This window comes from Falco biarmicus, chromosome 1 (assembly GCF_023638135.1).
Source record: "Falco biarmicus isolate bFalBia1 chromosome 1, bFalBia1.pri, whole genome shotgun sequence".
Lineage (NCBI taxonomy): Eukaryota > Metazoa > Chordata > Aves > Falconiformes > Falconidae > Falco > Falco biarmicus.
Window position 1 is genome coordinate 120779769 of NC_079288.1, and position 19296 is coordinate 120799064.

A 19296-nucleotide genomic window follows, 5' to 3' on the forward strand; every position below is an offset into this window, starting at 1 on the left:
TAATCTTCATAACAAGAATTCACGTCCTGTTTAAAACTGAGGGAAGCTGGAATACGTTTGGGATTCTGGAGTAAACATACGACTGGATGCTGAGCAAAGCAGAAAATTAAAACGTTGAAAAGTAAGATTTCAGTAAGATTAACTTAGTAGTCCACAGCTGCTTTCTGGCCATTGAGCGGACCTGTCTGCACATTTCTGATGATAACACTATATTGGGTTTTATTGCCATTTATATTGGTTTTTATTGCCATGCATGAAGCTCTTATGACCTAGGTAGGACCACTTACTACTGCAGGGCAAAAATCAATCTGCCTAGATCTGTAGCGAGTCCTAGTAATACTAGATAACTAGTCATAAGGATAAATCCTGATTTCCAGAAACCAAACTCTCCCTGACATCAGGTAAACCCAGCTCTCCCCTCAGAGATCAAAACCGAAACTAGGGTACCAATCTCTGTCTACTAAAGTTTCAGACCACCATGAAAATACTTTTCTATCCAGAATGCAATGTTTTCAAGTGACGAGATTTCCCCAGAAGAGATCGCCTATCTGCTTTACCTGCATCAGCAGCAGTGATCAGCAGCACGTACTGCTCCTTCGTCTCCCGGTCCAAGCTCTGCACCAAGCGCAGCTCCCCGCTGGCCGAGAGAGTAAAGGCTCCTTCTTCATTTCCAGCCACCAGCACGTAAGTAAGCTTGCTGTTTAGGCCCTGATCATCATCCCTTGCCACAACCTAGAAAAGCAGTGCAAACAGGTGGGAACAAATACCAAGAACCGAGGAGTGCAGGGTCTGCAAAATTTCATTGGGATAGAGGAAATATTCTCTAAGAAAATAAACCAAACAAACGGATTGAATTAATCCAAATGCTAGTATAAATTAGCTGTAGTTGTAAAAATTACTTAACACTGATGATGGACTTAAATCATAGCTGGAAAATATTAAATAGTTGAATACTTATTTTTCTTAAGTATGAATACAGTAATGAGCGTGTTGGGGCTCAGTGAAGACCACAGATGATCTGGTATAGCCTGAGCTCCGTATCAAAGAAGGCATTGCATGTCCTGCCGGCTGAATCCATTTAGTGCTCTTTCAGTGCTTGGCACAGAGCCTCATCCCATGTAGGCAATGATCAGACTGATAGATTTGTTGCCTGAAAGTTGAGACTGAGATGAGAGATACAGCAAACTCTTAAAGTCCCAGCGTAGGAAGATAGGTAGGGAAGACACAAACAATCCTCCACAGCATAACGTAAACTTTTGGTTAAAAAAAAACCCAAACAACAACAACAAAAAAACAAAAAACCAAAACACCCCACCCCACAAAAGTTAAAACAAGCCAAAAACCAGTGGATGTTAGATTACAGCCAAGGGGCAAATTTTCAATTGTTAATTTTGGAGGAAAGACACTACATTATACCTTCACATCATCCACTGAGGCACGCTTATAATGTTAGGAGGAGATATGTATTTATCTGCTGAATGTTCTCACCTGAAGAATAACTTTTGGGAGCGTCTCTAAATTCTCAGGGACGTTCACAGAGTAGGGAGAAAGTTCAAACGTGGGGATATAATCATTGACATCCTTCAGAATAATACTGACTGTCGTGGTGTCCGTCCTGGGGCTGCTCCCGCGGTCAGCCGACTGAACAGTCAGCGTATAGGAGGGCTTTTTCTCTCTGTCCAAAGGCTTGGCAACCGTTATCACCCCTGTCACAGAATCTATCCGAAACTCATTACTGGCATCTCCGTTCACAATGGCATAGCGGACCTGCCCGTTTGTACCTTCGTCTCCATCTGTAGCAAACACATGGATTAAATCCGTCCCTGTCAGAGTATCTTCCCGCACCTCGACTTTATAAAGCTTTTGGGCAAAAAGTGGGTTATTGTCATTAATGTCCAGGACTATAACCACCACATCCGTCGATGAGGAAAGGGATGGCTGGCCCTTGTCGGTGGCTACCACAGTCAAGGTGTAGTTGGACACGGCTTCTCTGTCGAGCTCCCCAGTAAGCCTCACTTCACCGTCAATAGTGCCGATGCTGAACTTGTTTCCCAGAGGCCGGAGCAGACTGTATTCAATGTAGCTGTTCGGACCGCTGTCGGGATCGGTCGCCTGCGCTTTGAACACAATCGTATCTATTGGTGTGTTTTCTGGGACGTAGGTCAGCTTCGGGGAGATAAAGCTGGGAGGGCTGTCGTTCACGTCCAGCAGAATAATTGAAACTTGGGCAGTGCTTGTGTACCTGGAGGCAGGGAGAGGGGCCATATCGTGGACCTGCACGACGAGGCTGTAGAAAGACTGGCTTTCCCGGTCCAAAGGCTGCCTGATGCTCAGCACCCCGCTGTCATCAATGCCGAACTGCCCCGCGCTGTCCCCGGACGCGATGCTGAAGGACAGCTGCGAGTTGGAGCCTGGGGGGGTGGGGGGAGAAGAAAGGTAGAGAACATGACTTCATCCCACTGACCTAAATATAAATATTTCTGGCCTCATTTCCTATGGAAATGAGGACTGTGTGATCGTGCTGCCCATTCAGCCTCCTCATCACCTTTTTTGAATCCATCAGTCAATTTCAGACAAGTTTCACAGTGGAGCAGAAGCCTTTGAAATTATTATTTTCTGACAAGAGTTGAAGAGCAAGAGAGGGAAGGATGTCAATTGAAGTGGCTGCAGAGGGAATGGCTGGCAGAGCTCCTCTCTGCATTTCATTCAGCAGGAGCTGCACGGTGACAACACGTGCAATTATTTCCCAACTGCAATGTCAGGGATAAAGGTTTTGGGGGATTTTCCTTCAGAAATGAAGACTTGAGTTCTGCTGCTCACTGAACAGCTGTTTTCCTCTGTTCTCCCCAGTTCAACTAACCAACATTATTATTAATGTAATTATTTCCTGAATTCTGCCACATAATTAAAAAAAGCCACAAGAAGAAACTCCCAAGCCTAGCCGGAGCAAGCCAAGAGTGAATACTGGGGAGAGGTATGCTTCCCATATACGGCATGGTATTCCAAAATATCAGATGAACAGCCATCATCTTATGATTGAAACATAACTAGCAATTACGGTCAAGGGAGAGATTCATAATTCTGGTAAGGGAAACGTATTCTGAATCTTGACAAGGCTGTGAAATGGCCTTAAATACGCCATAACAGGAAACAAACGTATGCTGCCACTTCAACTCCAGAGCTCACCCTAAACAACTAAGTCTCGGGAACACCTGACTGAAATGAGTCTTCTCTTGTATATAACTATATCTATATCAATCTTACTCCTTCTCCTATTTTAATTAATTCTGAAAACTTTTGCTTTCTTGTTTTGGGTCATAAAGACTGTGATCTAGGGTCACTAGATTAACAGACCATTCGCTACTAATTTACCCCTCAAACCTGCTTTTTCACGTAAAGAAACCAAGCTGTCTAAGTACCTGACTACTTTGCTGTGCGTTTTGTCATTTTTACTCAGAAGCTCTTTTCTGTCTGAATTGCTCTGATAATAAAATTATTCCTGCGTTAGATTTATTAATCTCTGCTGCTGATTATGCTCAGACTTGGGAACTCTGGTCTTACTTGTCTTTCGCCCAGCAGTTCCTCTAATTGGCATCTTTCCCTCTCTCCTCTTCTTTTATAGGAACTTAATTATAAAATAAATAGAACCAAACGTGAAAGACAAAATATTTTAATGCAATTAAAGAAATTAATACATTATATGCCAGATATTAGTGTTTCTACATTACTTTAATCAAGCGAAGCACTTTGAAAGTCTAATGCTAGTCTATTTTTGTTCAAATGTATTTTCAAATGACTAATTATATGGATGAAAGTCTTCTAATTTCAGTAAAGTACTTTCTGTCAATTCAAGATTTTTGTCAATTGACTTTGGAGATGGGTAGGAAATAGATTTTACAGAAGAAAATTACTTTAAAAATACTCTTTTCCCCGCTCCCCAGTGTTTTGTATGGTGGTGGTGGTCCTATAAAATGTGCTGCTAGTTCTTCTTTATCTCACCTCCATATACCTTCTCATTCCTTGTCCTGTATTCTCCTAGGTTTTGGTGCTGCTAATGCTTATATAGACTAAACCGTGAAGCAGAAGAGTTGACTAAGTATCAGTGGAGCCAGGATTGCCAGACAATGAACTATTCTTTTTCAGACACAGCATGCCAAGCTGGCATTGTGCATCTCATCCATTCCCTCTCCCCAGGTTTGGAGCTGAGCATTGGGTTTATTTAATCTGAGGGCCAACCTGATAAAACTCTATGAAGCCACCAATTTAATGATGATTTTTATAGGTGGTTTTTTCCATTTTTATGTATTTATTAATGAGACACCACCACCCCACCCAAATCATCTTACTCCCATCTTCCTTCAGAAGTATGTGCTTTGCCCTGAGATTTTCCGTGTTACTTGACGTGGAAAATATTCAAATCTGAATCTCAAAATGAATACGTTTAAGGAAACTGAGTTCTTTATTGCTTTGTAAATAGACAAGAGCTGTAGCTGATGTTTACTATACATCTGTATAGGAAACTGTCAAAGCTGAGATAAACAGCTACGGTTTCCCAAGGGGGGTGTTGAACAAGAAAATGACAATGGGAACAGTTTCACTATCACTATGTTTTTGTCTTTTATCAGTGTTTATCCTAAAAGAGGAGGTATACCCTCATTATAAAACAATGTCCTTTCAGAGCTCCTTCAAACTATGGGATCATATAACATAAATAATCAATGAAATTGTATTTGTGTGCATTGAGTGTGTTATCTGTGCAGAGGAGGATAGTACTAGCCATTTCTGTACTCTAGATAAATATAAGACAACACAGGAGAACAAGTTTGGGCTTGAAACAGAAACACCAATAGATCATAACATTTGCTGAAGTTACAGTCCTGTGGGGGAACTCAACCTGGCACGCTCTTGGAATGAAATTTCTGCCCCATTAATTTTAAATCCAGCCTGATAGAAAAGTAAGTGTGCCAGAAAATAAAAAGGCAAGATATCTGACTTGTCACTGCATTGCTCCTCAAATACCCATTTGCTTCCTTGATAATTGAGTGCATGATGAATGTAAAACGATACGTCAGTGCTATGATATAGTTCAAGTCTGCTGCGTGCAGATGGAAATTAATGTATGAGGTGCAAGTGAAAAGGAAAACAGACCCATTATGGTTAAGCGAAATTAACTTCCAAAAATATCTGAAACCAAGCATTGCACCCCTAATAGGAACACCAGAAATAAAAGAGAAGAGAGATTAGACACAAACCCATTTATCTACAGGTCTGAAGGAGCAATCCCTTCCCTGGATAGGCATAATGCAAGCACAAGTTCCTCCTCCAACTTACAGTTAGTCTACTTAAAATCAAAGCTTTAACAAGAGTGGTGAGGAAGGGAGATCCATGCAAGAATAGCCGGTGCCACCAAGTTATAATTTCTGACTTGTTGGCTTATCTTATGGAATGTCATCTCACTCACTTTCTCAGTTAGATCTCAAAACTACTTGAACAATTTTTACCATGGAAAGTTCTATCCAACAGCACAAAAATTACATTCCCACAAAAATGTTTGAGTTCAACAACTCGGCACTTCCTGAGGAAAAACTTCTACAGAATAATCTTAATCAGTTCAGTCACTTTAGGTGCAGCAAATGGGATTCCTCAAAGCATGTAGGTGCTTTGTGTTTGAAGCACACACTTCAGTTTTAGAAATTTCTATGGGCTTTGCTGAGCTAGTGTCAAGTTGAGAGGAGACAAGGTTGCCTAACATGTCACAAAAATAACCTTCACCTGTAAAGTCACTATGAGCGTTATGAATAATTTTGTATTAAGTCACACTGACTAATGTCTGTGGACACCAAAGAAAATGAAATATGCTATGGAGTCACTTTTATGTATTTTACGGCCATATTCTATAATTAATCTTGCTTGGACATCAACTGTATGGCAAAACAGTTAAGCAAGCTATAAAGATTGTATCTTTTACACTCCAACGCATTAACACCTTCTAGATGCCATAAATAACCCCAAGATTAAAGCTTATTTTAATGAGAAATTTTCCGATGATCTCTGCTAATCATTTTTTACATCTACTATCAATACTCTGTAGACCGCAATTCTCTTCATGATACACTATAAAAGTTACAGTACATTTGAGACTATTGCAGATGATGTCTCATATTGTGAAAACCTTATCTAGAATATATAATAAACTTTAAGAAAAAAAACCCAAACAAAACAATCTGCAAGAACATTTAAGTCTAATTTCAATGTGCAAAAAAATGCCAGGGGAGAAACCATGGTGTTCAACTGCTGTAACATTCTCTAGGTAAAACTACAGCTCCACAACTCATTTCCACAACAGAAGTTAAAAGCAGTATTTGACTATATTTTTGATTTATCACAAATAAAAACAAGGAACAAACCACCCACTTAAACCTAATGTGAAATATGAGAAAAACAAGTTTATTTACACAACATGCAGTGAATTTAAGCATATGATGGCACCCTAAGAATACCCTTAATTTGCCCTTTCTACTAGGTCTTCTAATGTGTCACTAAGGTGAAATACATATTTATCATCAGAGATGTAGAATATGAGGGAACACCTACCATCATCTGCATCAGTGACACTGCAGTTGAGAATAGCGGATCCTGGAGACAGGTTCTCCATCACAGAAGTGCTATATGAGGTCATGCTGAACACTGGTGGGTTATCGTTGATGTCCAATATATTGAAGTACACTCTGATGGTAGTAAATTGGCCTCCCCCATCTTCTGCACGGACGGTGAGAATGTAATACTGCTGTGCTTCGTAGTCCAGCGCACGAGTCAGGTTGAAGACTCCAGTAACGGGGTTCAGGAAGAAGATACCTTCTTCATCATCTTCACTTACGCTGTATGTGATTTCCCCGTTGACACCAGAGTCGTCATCAGTGGCGAGAATGGCTGCCACTAAGGAACCTGCACAGAAACAGGATAGCAAAATCAAGCACTGGCAACAGGCAGCCCACTGGTGTGGTCAGACCCAGCTCATCATCAAGCTGCTCTGTAGAAGAAGAGGTATCCTTCGGTAAAAATTCAAGCCTGGGTGTTGTATGACTCAATACCATGATAGGTTTTTCAAAGCTGAAAGGAACAGTATTCAGTGTGATGTTTCTTTTAAAGGACTACTAAAAAAAAGAAAAAAACCAAACAGAAATGGTCAGGAATATTTGGCTTTATCTTAACAGGTCCAGATTAGATATCAACTGGGGCAAAAATACCTTTTCTCCTGCTAGGTATTTTCTTTCCATGACTCAAAGAACCCCCCTTCCTCCCCACAGACAAATACGAGTTCTGAAACCTTCTGGGTATTTCTTTCTGAATGCAGAAACCAAAATGTCAGTACAAACCAAACATCCCAGCTCTACTTTTTGAAAAAGTGCCTTCACAGGGTAACTGCGGTTAGAAAACCAGAAACCTTATAGGGGTCCGTTCTTCACTGTTTTCTGAAATTCAACTCTTTGTGAATCTGTGCCATTGTTTTCATTTCTGCATAGCTGCGTTTGCATGGCTGACCTATCTCAACTAAAGTTTGGAAATGAAGTGTCACTTTTTAGTATTTATAACATTAATTATAATTAAGACCAGGTAATTTCCAAGAAAATTAATCATTTAATTTCATTTTCATGGAACCAGATGAATTACAAGTGCTGCGGCACAGCTAACTATTTTTGAGCAACGTGACAACAAAAACTGCTTATCACCAAAACGGAGAAAAGTGCTACAACTTTAATCCAGCTGAATCTGCTGGTATCTTTTACATCCATTTGATTAGCTCATGCTTTAGCATTTCTGATTGTGCATTAATTGGTGAAGGGTTGTGTGTTAATTGGTGAAGGGGGCCGTCCTGAAGCTGGATGGGATTATCAGCCCTCCAGCCAGTTTGCAGTACGGCAGGGTCAGGGGAGGTCAGCGGAGCGCCTTGCTGAGGGTTCGGGGAAGGTACAACTCCCCATCCCGGCGGCCAGACTGCAAGGGGAACAGGGATAACCCTCTGGGATAGAGAGCGAAGCCCCAAAGGGGAAAGCCGGCAGCACCTCCCCTCTGGATGAGCCTGCCCGCTGCTCTGGGACCGTGTAGAGGGTATAAGGCACAAGCGTACTCCCACAAATGATTAAAGAAAGGAGCCTCATCTTAACGTGGAGGTAATCACGCTCACTGTTTCCAGCGTTATTCCTGCTAAAACAGAGTGAGCCTCAGGACTCGGAGTGACAAGAGAGACGAGCTTAGCTGGGGATCAGCAGCCAAACCATCCCATGCTAAACAGACATCTCCATGACTTCCAGATCAGATTTCTGAGGCACAGCTGATCGCACCGCAATCCTTTAACACAAAACACCACTGAATTTTGCAGATGTGACTGTGGGACAGAGTGCAAAAGTTGGAAGCATGGGGGTAATCTTGGTTGTCCCAAGCTGAGCCTCCCACGCTTATAAGTCAAAGTCCTAATAAAAGCTTGAAAGCTATCACCATGTCATTTCAATCTCCTTTGTTTATTCTTGTTTTAGAACAAGCTTCAAAGATGCTTCAGTTACTAACGCCGTTAGATACTGCTTTCATACTGGCAGTCTGTATAAAAGACTGGAAACGTTTTATTGCAAGTAATATTCATTTCCCACCTGGAGGCATATAATATAGCACTGGGTTTGAACACCTCTTTTTGGTCTAAGTATTTTCTAGCTTACAACCTAACTTTTACATATCAAAACACTTTTGCATATGAAACTAGCTTTAAAAGCAGGTTAAAAAAACCCAGCTGAAGAGGTCAGTGATCATATTTAGGAACCAGAATTAATTATCTAAGGCTTAGATTTTCTACAAAAACTTTGTCAAAACCAGGAGTCAAAGACAAGATCAAAGAAACACGGTGGTAGGGTTAGTAGCTGAGCACGTGTAGGGAATATTCTTACAGAATCAGTATACTAGCGGCTGCTCAATGGTCACCCATTCTGTGATCCCACACTTGATGAATGAAGTCGTGTAAGTCACATTCACTGGAGACAGCTTACTAAATCAATACTGGCATCACCATTACATCTTCATGACAGGTTATACTCTTTGTATCCTGTAAATCATGCCTCTCCCTACTTTTCTGTTAGCTATTTTTTAAGTAGTTGCACTCAGAGGCTTACACTGGGATACAGGTGTAATGCCTGTTCTGCACCTAGGATTTATTTATTTGAGTGGCAATCATTTCTCTACTTCCCATTGAAAATATATTTGACCTCACTAGTGATACAGATTTCCCAGCAAGCAGGCTTTAGGCATGGCACGATTCCCGGCATTTCCCTGCCCCATCCAATAGCTGCCTTCAGCATCTTCTGCCTCCTGTCCAAGTCAGACAGGTCTGCTACCCCTCCCCCTCAAGTCCCTGTGGATGAGCGAAAAGAAGAAATTCAGCCCATTTTAGGGCCATTTCCTATTCACCTGGAGTGGCATCTTCCGGGATGTCAAAGGAATACACTGGCTTGGAGAATTTGGGAATATGGTCATTCACATCGCTAACAGTGATGTTTATTCTCATGTCTGAGGACTGCAGGCCATCATCAGCACGAACCAGCAAGGAGTACTTGGAGCGGCGCTCCCGGTCCAGGCGCTTGGTGGCTATCAGATCTCCTGACTCGGGGTCAATGTGGAAGCTATCATCCGCACCGCTGATAATAGTGTATGTGACGAGGGCATTGGCTCCCTAAGTAAAAACAGAAGTGGTCAAATCAACTTATTTGCCAGGAAAACCACATCGTAATTTTCAGTAACACAAGAATTGTTCCAGTAACTGTACTCGGCAAATATTTTTCATAACTGTTTCCTTCAATAAACAGCCTTCTTGTCCACTCCCTTCATTTCTCCAGTATAGACACATACGCACACATTTTTTATTTATGAGACATGAAATGACAAGATTACTCGGATACTTTTTGCTCCACTGTTCACGAAAGGATCGCATCCAGTCAGTGCCATAAAGCTCTGATACCTGTTTGAATTTCAAGCCAGCATCACTGAGCAGTGCAACATCTTCCCTCTTAACAGGGATCAGTGTTTATTCTTCTTGTTTTATGTTCAAAGGTTAAATTAAATGCCTGCCAGTGAGATCAGCTCTGCCTTTCTCGCTTTCTGGAGGCAGGATGGAGGGAAGAGGAGAGGGAGGGATGAAAGGAGGGAGGACCAGGGGCAGCCATGCGGCAGCTCCATCAGCCAGCATGCATGGCAAGAGCTGCAGCTCCTGGGCGGGAGAAACTCATGGGAGCCATGCCTGCAGCAGCCCCTCAAAGGCCAGTTTCTACATGGAAGTACATTTACCCCTGTAAATAAACAGCCCCGCAGCGAAAAATCATGTGTCATTAAAATCACAGTTATGATCTCTTGGGTTGCGCTGGAAGTCGAAAGCATTTGCTTTTGAGTCAAAGTATCTCATTTGTCCTTGGAAAAAATGGTTTCATATGGACTTTGCGCATTTCTGTTAAAAAAGAAAATTAAGGAAAATAAACGTTATGTAGAAAACTGATCACTTCCCCCCACTTAAAGGTTGAATTTAAAACTTAGGAAAAAAAATATGGAAGCTTCCATCCAAAAAATATTGACACAGTGCGTTTTGCCTCAGCCCTGCCCTGTCACAAACCACGAGAAGTCCCCTGCATCCAGTCTGCATCATTGACTATTAACAAGCAAACTGATCAACCTTACTACAGCTCTTAGCTCTAAGGAGGACTGAGGTTTCCTAGAAAAAGGGATGCTACTTGAGCTCCCTATTCATCCACCTCCTGGGGACGGGTTGTGCAGGGACTGCTGCACCCAGAGGGTGGTCCAAGGGATAGAGGCGCGCAGCACCAGCTTGGGTGACATCTCCCCCAAAAGCCAGTACTCAGCTATAAATTTTGCTTCTGAATTTATTTTTATATTATTATCAAAATTTAGCAGGCCAACTTTGGTTGTTAAGGGAAAACAGAGAGAGACCTAACAATCCTGGAGTCACGTCCTTCTTTTTCCAAGGCAGGCTGAAGGGCACCGAAGGTTTGGTACCTGCCAACATTGGACACATGTGCCTACATCCCCACACGCTGACTGTGCCCGCAGTGTGTTTTGGTGGGTGAGCAGGTATTTACCGTGCCCTGCCCTGGTGCCAGGGCAGAGCTCAGGTTCCACAGCTGAAACCTGCTGCTGGCACACAAGTAGCACTTCTGCAGTGAACAACAGATCAAAGAGATCAGGGAGACAGAAATTCTATCGCTGTTTCAAACACTCTTGCCTAAAAAAGCAAATTAACAGAGATAAACACCTGCTCGTATTTGTGAGATGAGAGACAAGCTTTAGTTACCTGACCTTATGAGAGTGCCTCGTGCCAAACTTTTTCTCTGGGGTGTTGTTTCAAAGAGTTGGACTGAGCTAACTGATAAAATGAAATTTAGAAAGAAAACAAGGTTCTACAGGTGCCCAGCCCTGAAGAGCAGCATGCAGTGCTTCAGCATACACAGCATCTGTGTGTTCAGGTGTACCTGGGGGAGGTCACACACTTCCCCCTAATTGTGTGGCTCATCAAAAACATCTGATGGCCTGATCATCAGATCAAAAAAATCTGATGAGAATTTAAGATTTCAGAGATGACCATATTCATCACTGCTTGCTTGACTAGCCAGTGTCCTCCCAATAGAGCACAGCTAAAACTACAGCCAGGCGTGATGCTGCTTTAATCAAAGTTGTAACTTTGGGTGATTTAGGTGAGAGGCAGAACGAGATACAGATAAGTAAAACTTACTAAAAATCTGTATAGAAATTTCCCACCAACAACTGACTTTAAAAAGTTGCAAAGTGCTAGAAACTGTTGCAATTGTTAAAGTGACCACTTAGCACCTAAAGAATGGCTTTACGTCTTTTCTCAGATCTCTATGATGTCCATATTGTAACAGACAAGGGCTTGAAATTTGCTGCCTTCACCGTACCATTTTAAAGCATTTACAAGAGAGATTCTTGTACACCTCTGTTCTGTCACTTACCCTACTGAAGCTAAAACTGTGATTCCGAGAGCATCTGTGCACGTAGCAAAGGCAGCATGTCATTTTACTGAGCTGCATATATGGGTTGTGTGTGTGCAAAGAAAGAAGCCAGAAAAATGTAACCTCGCATGAATATTATATGTAAAACAAGGAGCGCTCACCGTGCCCTCAAAAAGGAGGGGGGAGAAGTATTGCAACCCTAAACTGCACTGCTAAAAACCCTCAGACTCTTTGTAAAGGGTTTGGGTTACAAATGTTCTGGTAGGGAAATTGAAATCATCCTTTTTTATAAAAAGATTGACTGATTTCTGTCTAAGGTAACAAATCAATTCCCACTGGATGGAGTGCTTCAGAACGGATAACATATTAGGTGCAGTTTAGGAATGGTCAAAAGAGGCTGAAGCATAATATATTGTTAACATCTTAGACATCTGTTTGCCATATCACAGCAGAGAGTGGTTGTTCAGTATTTACTTCTTCCTAATCTGAAGACGAACAGCTAGAATTTTTGTTACAGATATGCACATATCCAAAATTCTATTTTTTGTCTGTGTGTCAGGCTGCTACCAGAAAATAAAGGGAAGAACAAAAAGTTCATGATCACATTCATACCATTCCTGGGGGTGTTCCAGTGGTTCCCTCTGCAGTAGTAAGATTAAGTACATCGATTAAAAGTCACAGGACGACTAACCAAGCTAACACAAAAAAGGTCAGAAATAAAATTCTCCTGAGGAGGTTAAATTACCTTATTATTTGAATGCAAGGATTGCTCGTTGTCAAATGTAACCCTATATTTTAGTGACAACACAACTTCTCTGAATGCTTATATTGACTTTTTAGGCTTTTCCCCAGTGGAAAGAATCAGTTCAAGTGAATGAAACAATATGATAAACATTCTCATAACTTACTTTCCAAAACAAATGCATACATCAAATTATATGTAGATATATTTGCCTAACACGTACAACAAGACTGCAATATCCCTCATGAAGTGACTGGCCAACTGTTTAACGTCAGTTGCTCAAAGCCTTTTGCTAGTTTCTTAATAGATCCTTAGTTGCAGTGTCCTCGCAGTAATGAATCTAAGCAGGTAGAACTATTTTGCAAACAGGTTCATGTACAGAGCATGTATTCCAGCATTGTTTCTTTCCCCCTCTTTTTGGTGAAGACCTTCTTTAAGAAAGGATAAAATTGGTAATAAGTACAGCCAAAGGGCAATTAGGCACCGTCAGAAGTTTTCTTGTTCTCCAAGGCTCGTCTCACGTTAATTCCATTGGACACCTTGAAACTGGGCTCAACTACAACATCTCTGCTTCAAAGTTAGTTTAGAACTCAAGCTGTGCCTTAAATTAAATGTCAATAAATCTTTATCACAAGCTGGGCAGTCCAGCACCTTCACCAAGTCACAAGGTATGGCGTCAGATGAGACTGATAACAAGACCATCTAAAACCAAAATGTAGGCAATTTTTTGCACTTAGCAGAACCGCTCATTAAAAGATGTAAGGAAAATATTAACTCCTTACATACAAAGCAGCGAGCAGCATTCAAGTAATAGAGTATTTGTCTCACTTGCTCGTGTGTGTGCACCTCTTGTGACTCCATGATGACAAACACAGTTTTGTAAAAGGGCCAAATGCAGTTTAAAGCATGACCACAGTGATTCCCAAGGCCAAGTTCTCATGGAAGGAGCAAGGGAATTAGTAAAAACATCCATTTCCAGAATAGTTTTTTTAACACAGCTATGCAAATAAGAAACCATGCTCCTACCTCATCAGCATCCATGGCTGTCAGCTGCAATATTTTAGACCCATCTCCTATGTTCTCTTCTACGGTCAGATCAAGCGTATCTGTGGGGAATACTGGTGGGTTGTCATTGATATCCTGAAGTGTTATTTCCACCTGTAAAAAGCAGGAATCAGAAAAAGTTGCGTGAGCGCCGAGTTAGACACTGATTGGACCTGAATGTTACAAATCGCATAATTTTGAAAGAAATCAGGTAAATTGTTCTTAATCACACAAATTAGAACATTCCCAAATCACACCACCAATAAGAATAGCCCCTGCGGATATTAAAATTCCACATTGTTATAAAATACTCATAGGCAAGCCTCTAACATAAATAAAGTTAATTTGACTTGTTGATAGCAACTGATTTTAAATGGTCCTAGTCTAGTTTATATTGGAAAAGATCCACTGATAGACTGTCATTGTAATCCTCAAAGTCGGCCCCTGGAGGACAGCTGCCAAGTCCCGGAGCAGGAGATCGTTCAACCATTAAATGCTGCCTGACATAAAGATGAGGTGGTGTAAAATTCTCTCTGAAATGTTTATATATTGGCAACTTCCCCTTCCAAGGGGGGAAAAAACACCCTTGCACTTTAAGTTTTTTTAACAAAAATAATCTCGTTTTACTCTCTCTCTCTCTAAGCTCTCCTCTAATTGCAAACATTAAACGTTACTTTAGAAGCACCCACTAGCATCTACTCTCCTTGCCTACACACACGTAGACAAATGTTCTTTTTACGTGCAATATTTGTATGCTTTTCCAAGCAGTAATGACAGTTCCTGAAGGGTTGTTGTGTGTTCTTTATTTCTAGTTTTACATAAGCAAAATTGCTGCCCTGCTGACGCTAATTCAAAAAGCTTCAGAGCTCCATTTTCCCTCGTCACCAGGTATGACATGTAATATTCCAAAAAAGAAAGAAGGAAAGAGAGGACACAGCTGGTTTACATTTATCAGGGGGGAAAAAGGCTTGTTTTGGACCCAAAATATTAAATGGCCACCAAACTCTGAAGACCCGCTAAATGAGAAAGCCGAGTAGCTGAAGGAAGTCTGTCTTCGTTGTTCATCGAGGAATAGAGAAGGGGAGATGGGGCTGTTGCACAGGGAGGCAAAGCTATGGAAGATACCTAGAATGACAGACAACGTATTATTTATACTACGGTACCTGCCATGTCATTACCCACAAGGAATCTATCTCCCTGCACTTTGTCGAAAATAGACAGGTTAGGCTGCTCTGGCTATAATCGGCACAGATATTTCTGGCCATCTGAAGTCTACGATTTCTACTATTTCTAGTCGCCTGCCATAATATTTTCTTGTTTCTTTCTATTTTCATACAGACCACCAATTGGCAAGTCACTCTGGCTTGATGACCAGGATGATCCCAAAGATAAGCACTTGGTGACAGAGGCTTGGCTGTGCCCACAGAACAACCTAGTCACCCGGGCTCACCTGCTGCATCTTTCCCTGAGCCCTCAGCGGCTGCACCCCAGGGTCATGGGTCTCTAGGTGCTTCCTGAGACCACGTCCTGAATGATGCTCCATTGCTCCTTCCTCCCAAAGGCAACTGTTTGAGAAAGGCTAACATTGCCACCAGTGCTAGGCTTCGTGATGGAACAGATCTGGCGTGTTGTGCTACTGTCCTCCGTCAAAGACCCCAAACCTATAAACTGCTGTAGACATGTAAGTACTCTGCGAGTATACTTGATCCCAACACACCCATCTCTTCTGTTGCAGAGGATGTTTCTAATGCAGAGAAGGCTGCGAGGAGCTCGGCTGTTTCCCTGATAAGCATTTTTCCTCCAAGAGGATTTCTTCAGAGGGTGGAGAGATCTAGACCATTGTCAACACATTATGGCTACGTTGGTCTCTGGGTATTATATATGCCACACAGGGAGACACCTTCCACCTGGTGCCATCCTCAGCCACCTCAAGTAAGCAAGCTTTATTCTCCCCTCCGCCCCGCCCCCTCATTTTGTGTTCAGTATTTATGCCCACAGTAGGTTACTGTTACCATCACCCTGCCAGAACGTTTCCACAGCATTAGAGAGAACTGCAGTGTTTTTAAAAGCAGAGGAAAGATTACATTCATATTATAGATATAGCTGCTGGAAGTGCAGACAAACCCCTGGTCCTATAGGCTTTACATGACCTTTCACAGGAGGCCATTATTTCTTTATTTAATTCCTTTGACCGTTCACAAATGGTACACAAAACACTTTACGGCCTGAGACAGATTTATCATTAAATTTAAATCCCTGACAACAGGAGCACAAGAAGAGCTGACTGGAGCACCACAGGCTTCGACAACTAACAAACCAGACACAAACTTTCAGGGAATAAACCAGCCTAGGTCGGTTTTCATGGCGACTGCTGCATCTGGGCGACAATTAATCACAGAAACGGGAGAGACGCTATTCTTGCCAGGCGGGTCCTGCCCCACGACCTGGCACAGCAAACCACGTATGCTCTTCTGCTCAAGGTATAGCATTTCCCCAGATACGGTTTCAAGGTAAAGCAGCTGCACAGCTTTGCAATTTATTTATTGGTACCATATATGTCACGCACAGCTAATGTTTCAGCTGCAGGTGACATTTCACCACCAGAACTCATTTTCGTGATGAGAGATTGCCTTTTGTAAGAATCCTATGAAAAATATATGACAACTTCTGGGGGTTTGGGTTAGGAGCTGTGTATTGCCTACAGCTTGCATAACGTAAAATAATCAGAATCCAAGAATACAGATGGCTAAGGGTTGCAGGACAAAATAAATTAATTATAAAGTCAGATTCCCAAGAACTGAAAAAAAAAAATAGAGAAAGTAATTTTATCCTTAAAATTCAGCTCACAAGTAAACAAAGACACTGCACTTTATACTGAAGACGTGCTTTAGTTAGTGGTAAAATAAGAAATTCTCAAATAAGGAAGAGAATTTTTTAGAAAGAGACCACAATATTTTTAAAGAACATTTTCACCATGATTTACTATTTATCCACAGGGCTTAGGTAATGCATATTGCTTCATAATTCATTGTTGGCTAAGTCTAATTAGCATCCCTATGTAAAGCTATCTTTCTACTTCTCCTATAACTTATGACTTCGGCTTACACGCAATAACCCAAACCTACGGAATAAGATCCTGGGATGTGCCTGTTTGCAGAAATTTCACTCAAGGAATACATCTCTAAGAAAAACCTTGAGAAAAATCTTCACATTTTCCCCAAAACAAAAGAGTCCATTATGTTTTATGCCAAAGGCCTCATTTTAGAAAGTATACATCCTGAATGAGTTAACGTATAAATTGAATGTCCAGTCTTCTAATCAGGAGTTCAGAAATTCATGTCACTTCAAAATTATTTCAGAAGTTCCAACCCAAAGCAGAAGCCTACTGGACAACCACAAGCACAAAGTCTTCCACCTTTGGTCACTGGAAGATTTAAGCACGTCTTATCACATCTTTACTGGGGAGGGATGAGACAAAAAAATAACCCACAAAGCTTTAATCAAACATTTAAACTACATCTCTCACCACCCAACTGCCTCTATCTTTCCAATCCCACATTACATTTGCATAAAGATATCAACGTGTATCACTGATTCTTGAAATACAGAGATTGATTAGTATCGTATGCTACCAATTAGTAATTGCGTGCAATTCTGCCTCAGACTTAATGAAGGCAAGACAAGGTGCTCATGGCAGTAATACTGGTCATCTGTACCATGGGCATCGTGTTCAGAAGGGTCTACAGAACATGTGCTGTGCTCTCAGCGTACACCAATGACAAAACACCCACCAGCGACAACAGCAAGTACAAGAATAAATATCTAGGAAACCAAAGACCTCTAAACCTGAAATATGCTACAGGAATAAATAAATAAATAAATAAATAAATAAATAAATAAATAAATAAATAAATAAATAAATAAATAAATAAATAAATAAATAAATAAATAAATAAATAAATAAATAATCTTACGGGATTTGTCCAAACCTTGGTCCCTGGAATGGGAAGGACTCATTAGGTGATAACGCCTGTATCACTGTAGGCAGCAACGTGCCCAGGTTACATGAAAAGTAATAACCACCCCTCCCTTCTCCAAATCTATCCAACAGAGGGAATATTCTTGACTCACCTCAAACCCATCAGTTCATGTGACTCCAGGATGCAAGCCAGGTGCACGAATCTGTCACCTGAGAGCAGTCCTTGGACCGCTCGAAGCACTATGGCTAGTCTCTAACCAAAAACTTCCACAACTTTCCATCTGATAAATCCTCTATTTCCATTTATATCAACAGTACCTATAATAAAGGACCCAAAACTTCTTACTTTCACTCAGAGGACTCAAACATAATAAAATATAGCAGCAGCCAAGGTAGCGACGCATGTTTGCCCACACCTTGTAGTTGTCTAAATTGCTCTCTCTGGTGGTCCAGGCACTGATGTGGGCTTTGCTCCTCTAACAGCCTTGAATTCCTGCAGAAGCCATGGGAACATAAATAGTCACAGACACTTCTAAGTCTGTTAAGCCTGGGACGGAAAACTGATTAATAGATTCAAAATGTTGCCTTACTTTGTTTCTTCAAAGCGAAATGAAGGAATCAGAAAGCTTTGTTCTAACCACGTACATATGTATGTAAAACTCCACAACAATCACCCTACTTTTGTATAAATTCTAACATAATGCTTTTTCATCACGTTTAATATGTCTAGAAAAAAGACTGCAAATTAAAGCTTTCCCTCACAGTTTATTCTGCATAAAAATACACTACTTATTTACTATGTCCTATAAAAAAAACCACAACAATTTTACATATAAATTTCTATGTAAACTATCTTTGGGTAGGTTTTGTTTGTTTGTGTGTGTTTTATGTTGAGTCAACCTATATTAAATTAAGATGCAAAAATACAGACATACAACAACTCATAGATTAGCAAAAGTAGCGGGTCAATACCATAAATTTCCCCATGTCTGAATCAAATTTCTCATTCTGCAGGCTTAGTAACATTCTGACAATGATGCCATGCCCCTGCCACTATCACAGAGGGCCAACCCATCCTCATCTGCAACAATTAAATTGCTGCAGCCTGCTGTCATAGACATGTACAAAGCTGAGCAAGTATTAATTACCTTTATCTTCTTAAGATTCATATTTGCTGCTCAAATTAGTCTTTTGTGTATTTTTCTCCATAAACAAATTCAGAAAAGATTGAGGCAGGGCAGCACTCACCTCACACGGTTTTGCCTCAATTTACTTTACATGTAGATGTAAGAAAAATAAGAGTTCTTTTCTTCATTCAGGCAAACCTCAGGTCTTAACAGATATTAGAAATCATACCAGAACCTCCCTTCCTAAAGCGTACAGTATCTATTGAAGCATTTAGGGCAGGAACCTGAACGCAAAATGTCACTGGGAAATTCAACTGCTGCTTCAAAATGTCTTTACTTTGAAGAAAGTACAAAATGCTCTCTTTGAGCATCAACTGATGGCATTCA

The 19296-nt window shown here is 41.1% G+C and overlaps 1 protein-coding gene across 1 annotated transcript in view; it reads right to left on the reverse strand.

Moving 5' to 3' along the window:
• FAT4 (FAT atypical cadherin 4) overlaps window positions 1-19296 on the reverse strand; it is a 151213-nt gene that overhangs the window by 58029 nt on the left and 73888 nt on the right. The window contains 5 exon segments of the mRNA XM_056325024.1: window positions 558-732; window positions 1489-2411; window positions 6595-6945; window positions 9454-9715; window positions 13786-13917. Coding sequence (XP_056180999.1) covers window positions 558-732; window positions 1489-2411; window positions 6595-6945; window positions 9454-9715; window positions 13786-13917 — 1843 coding nt within the window.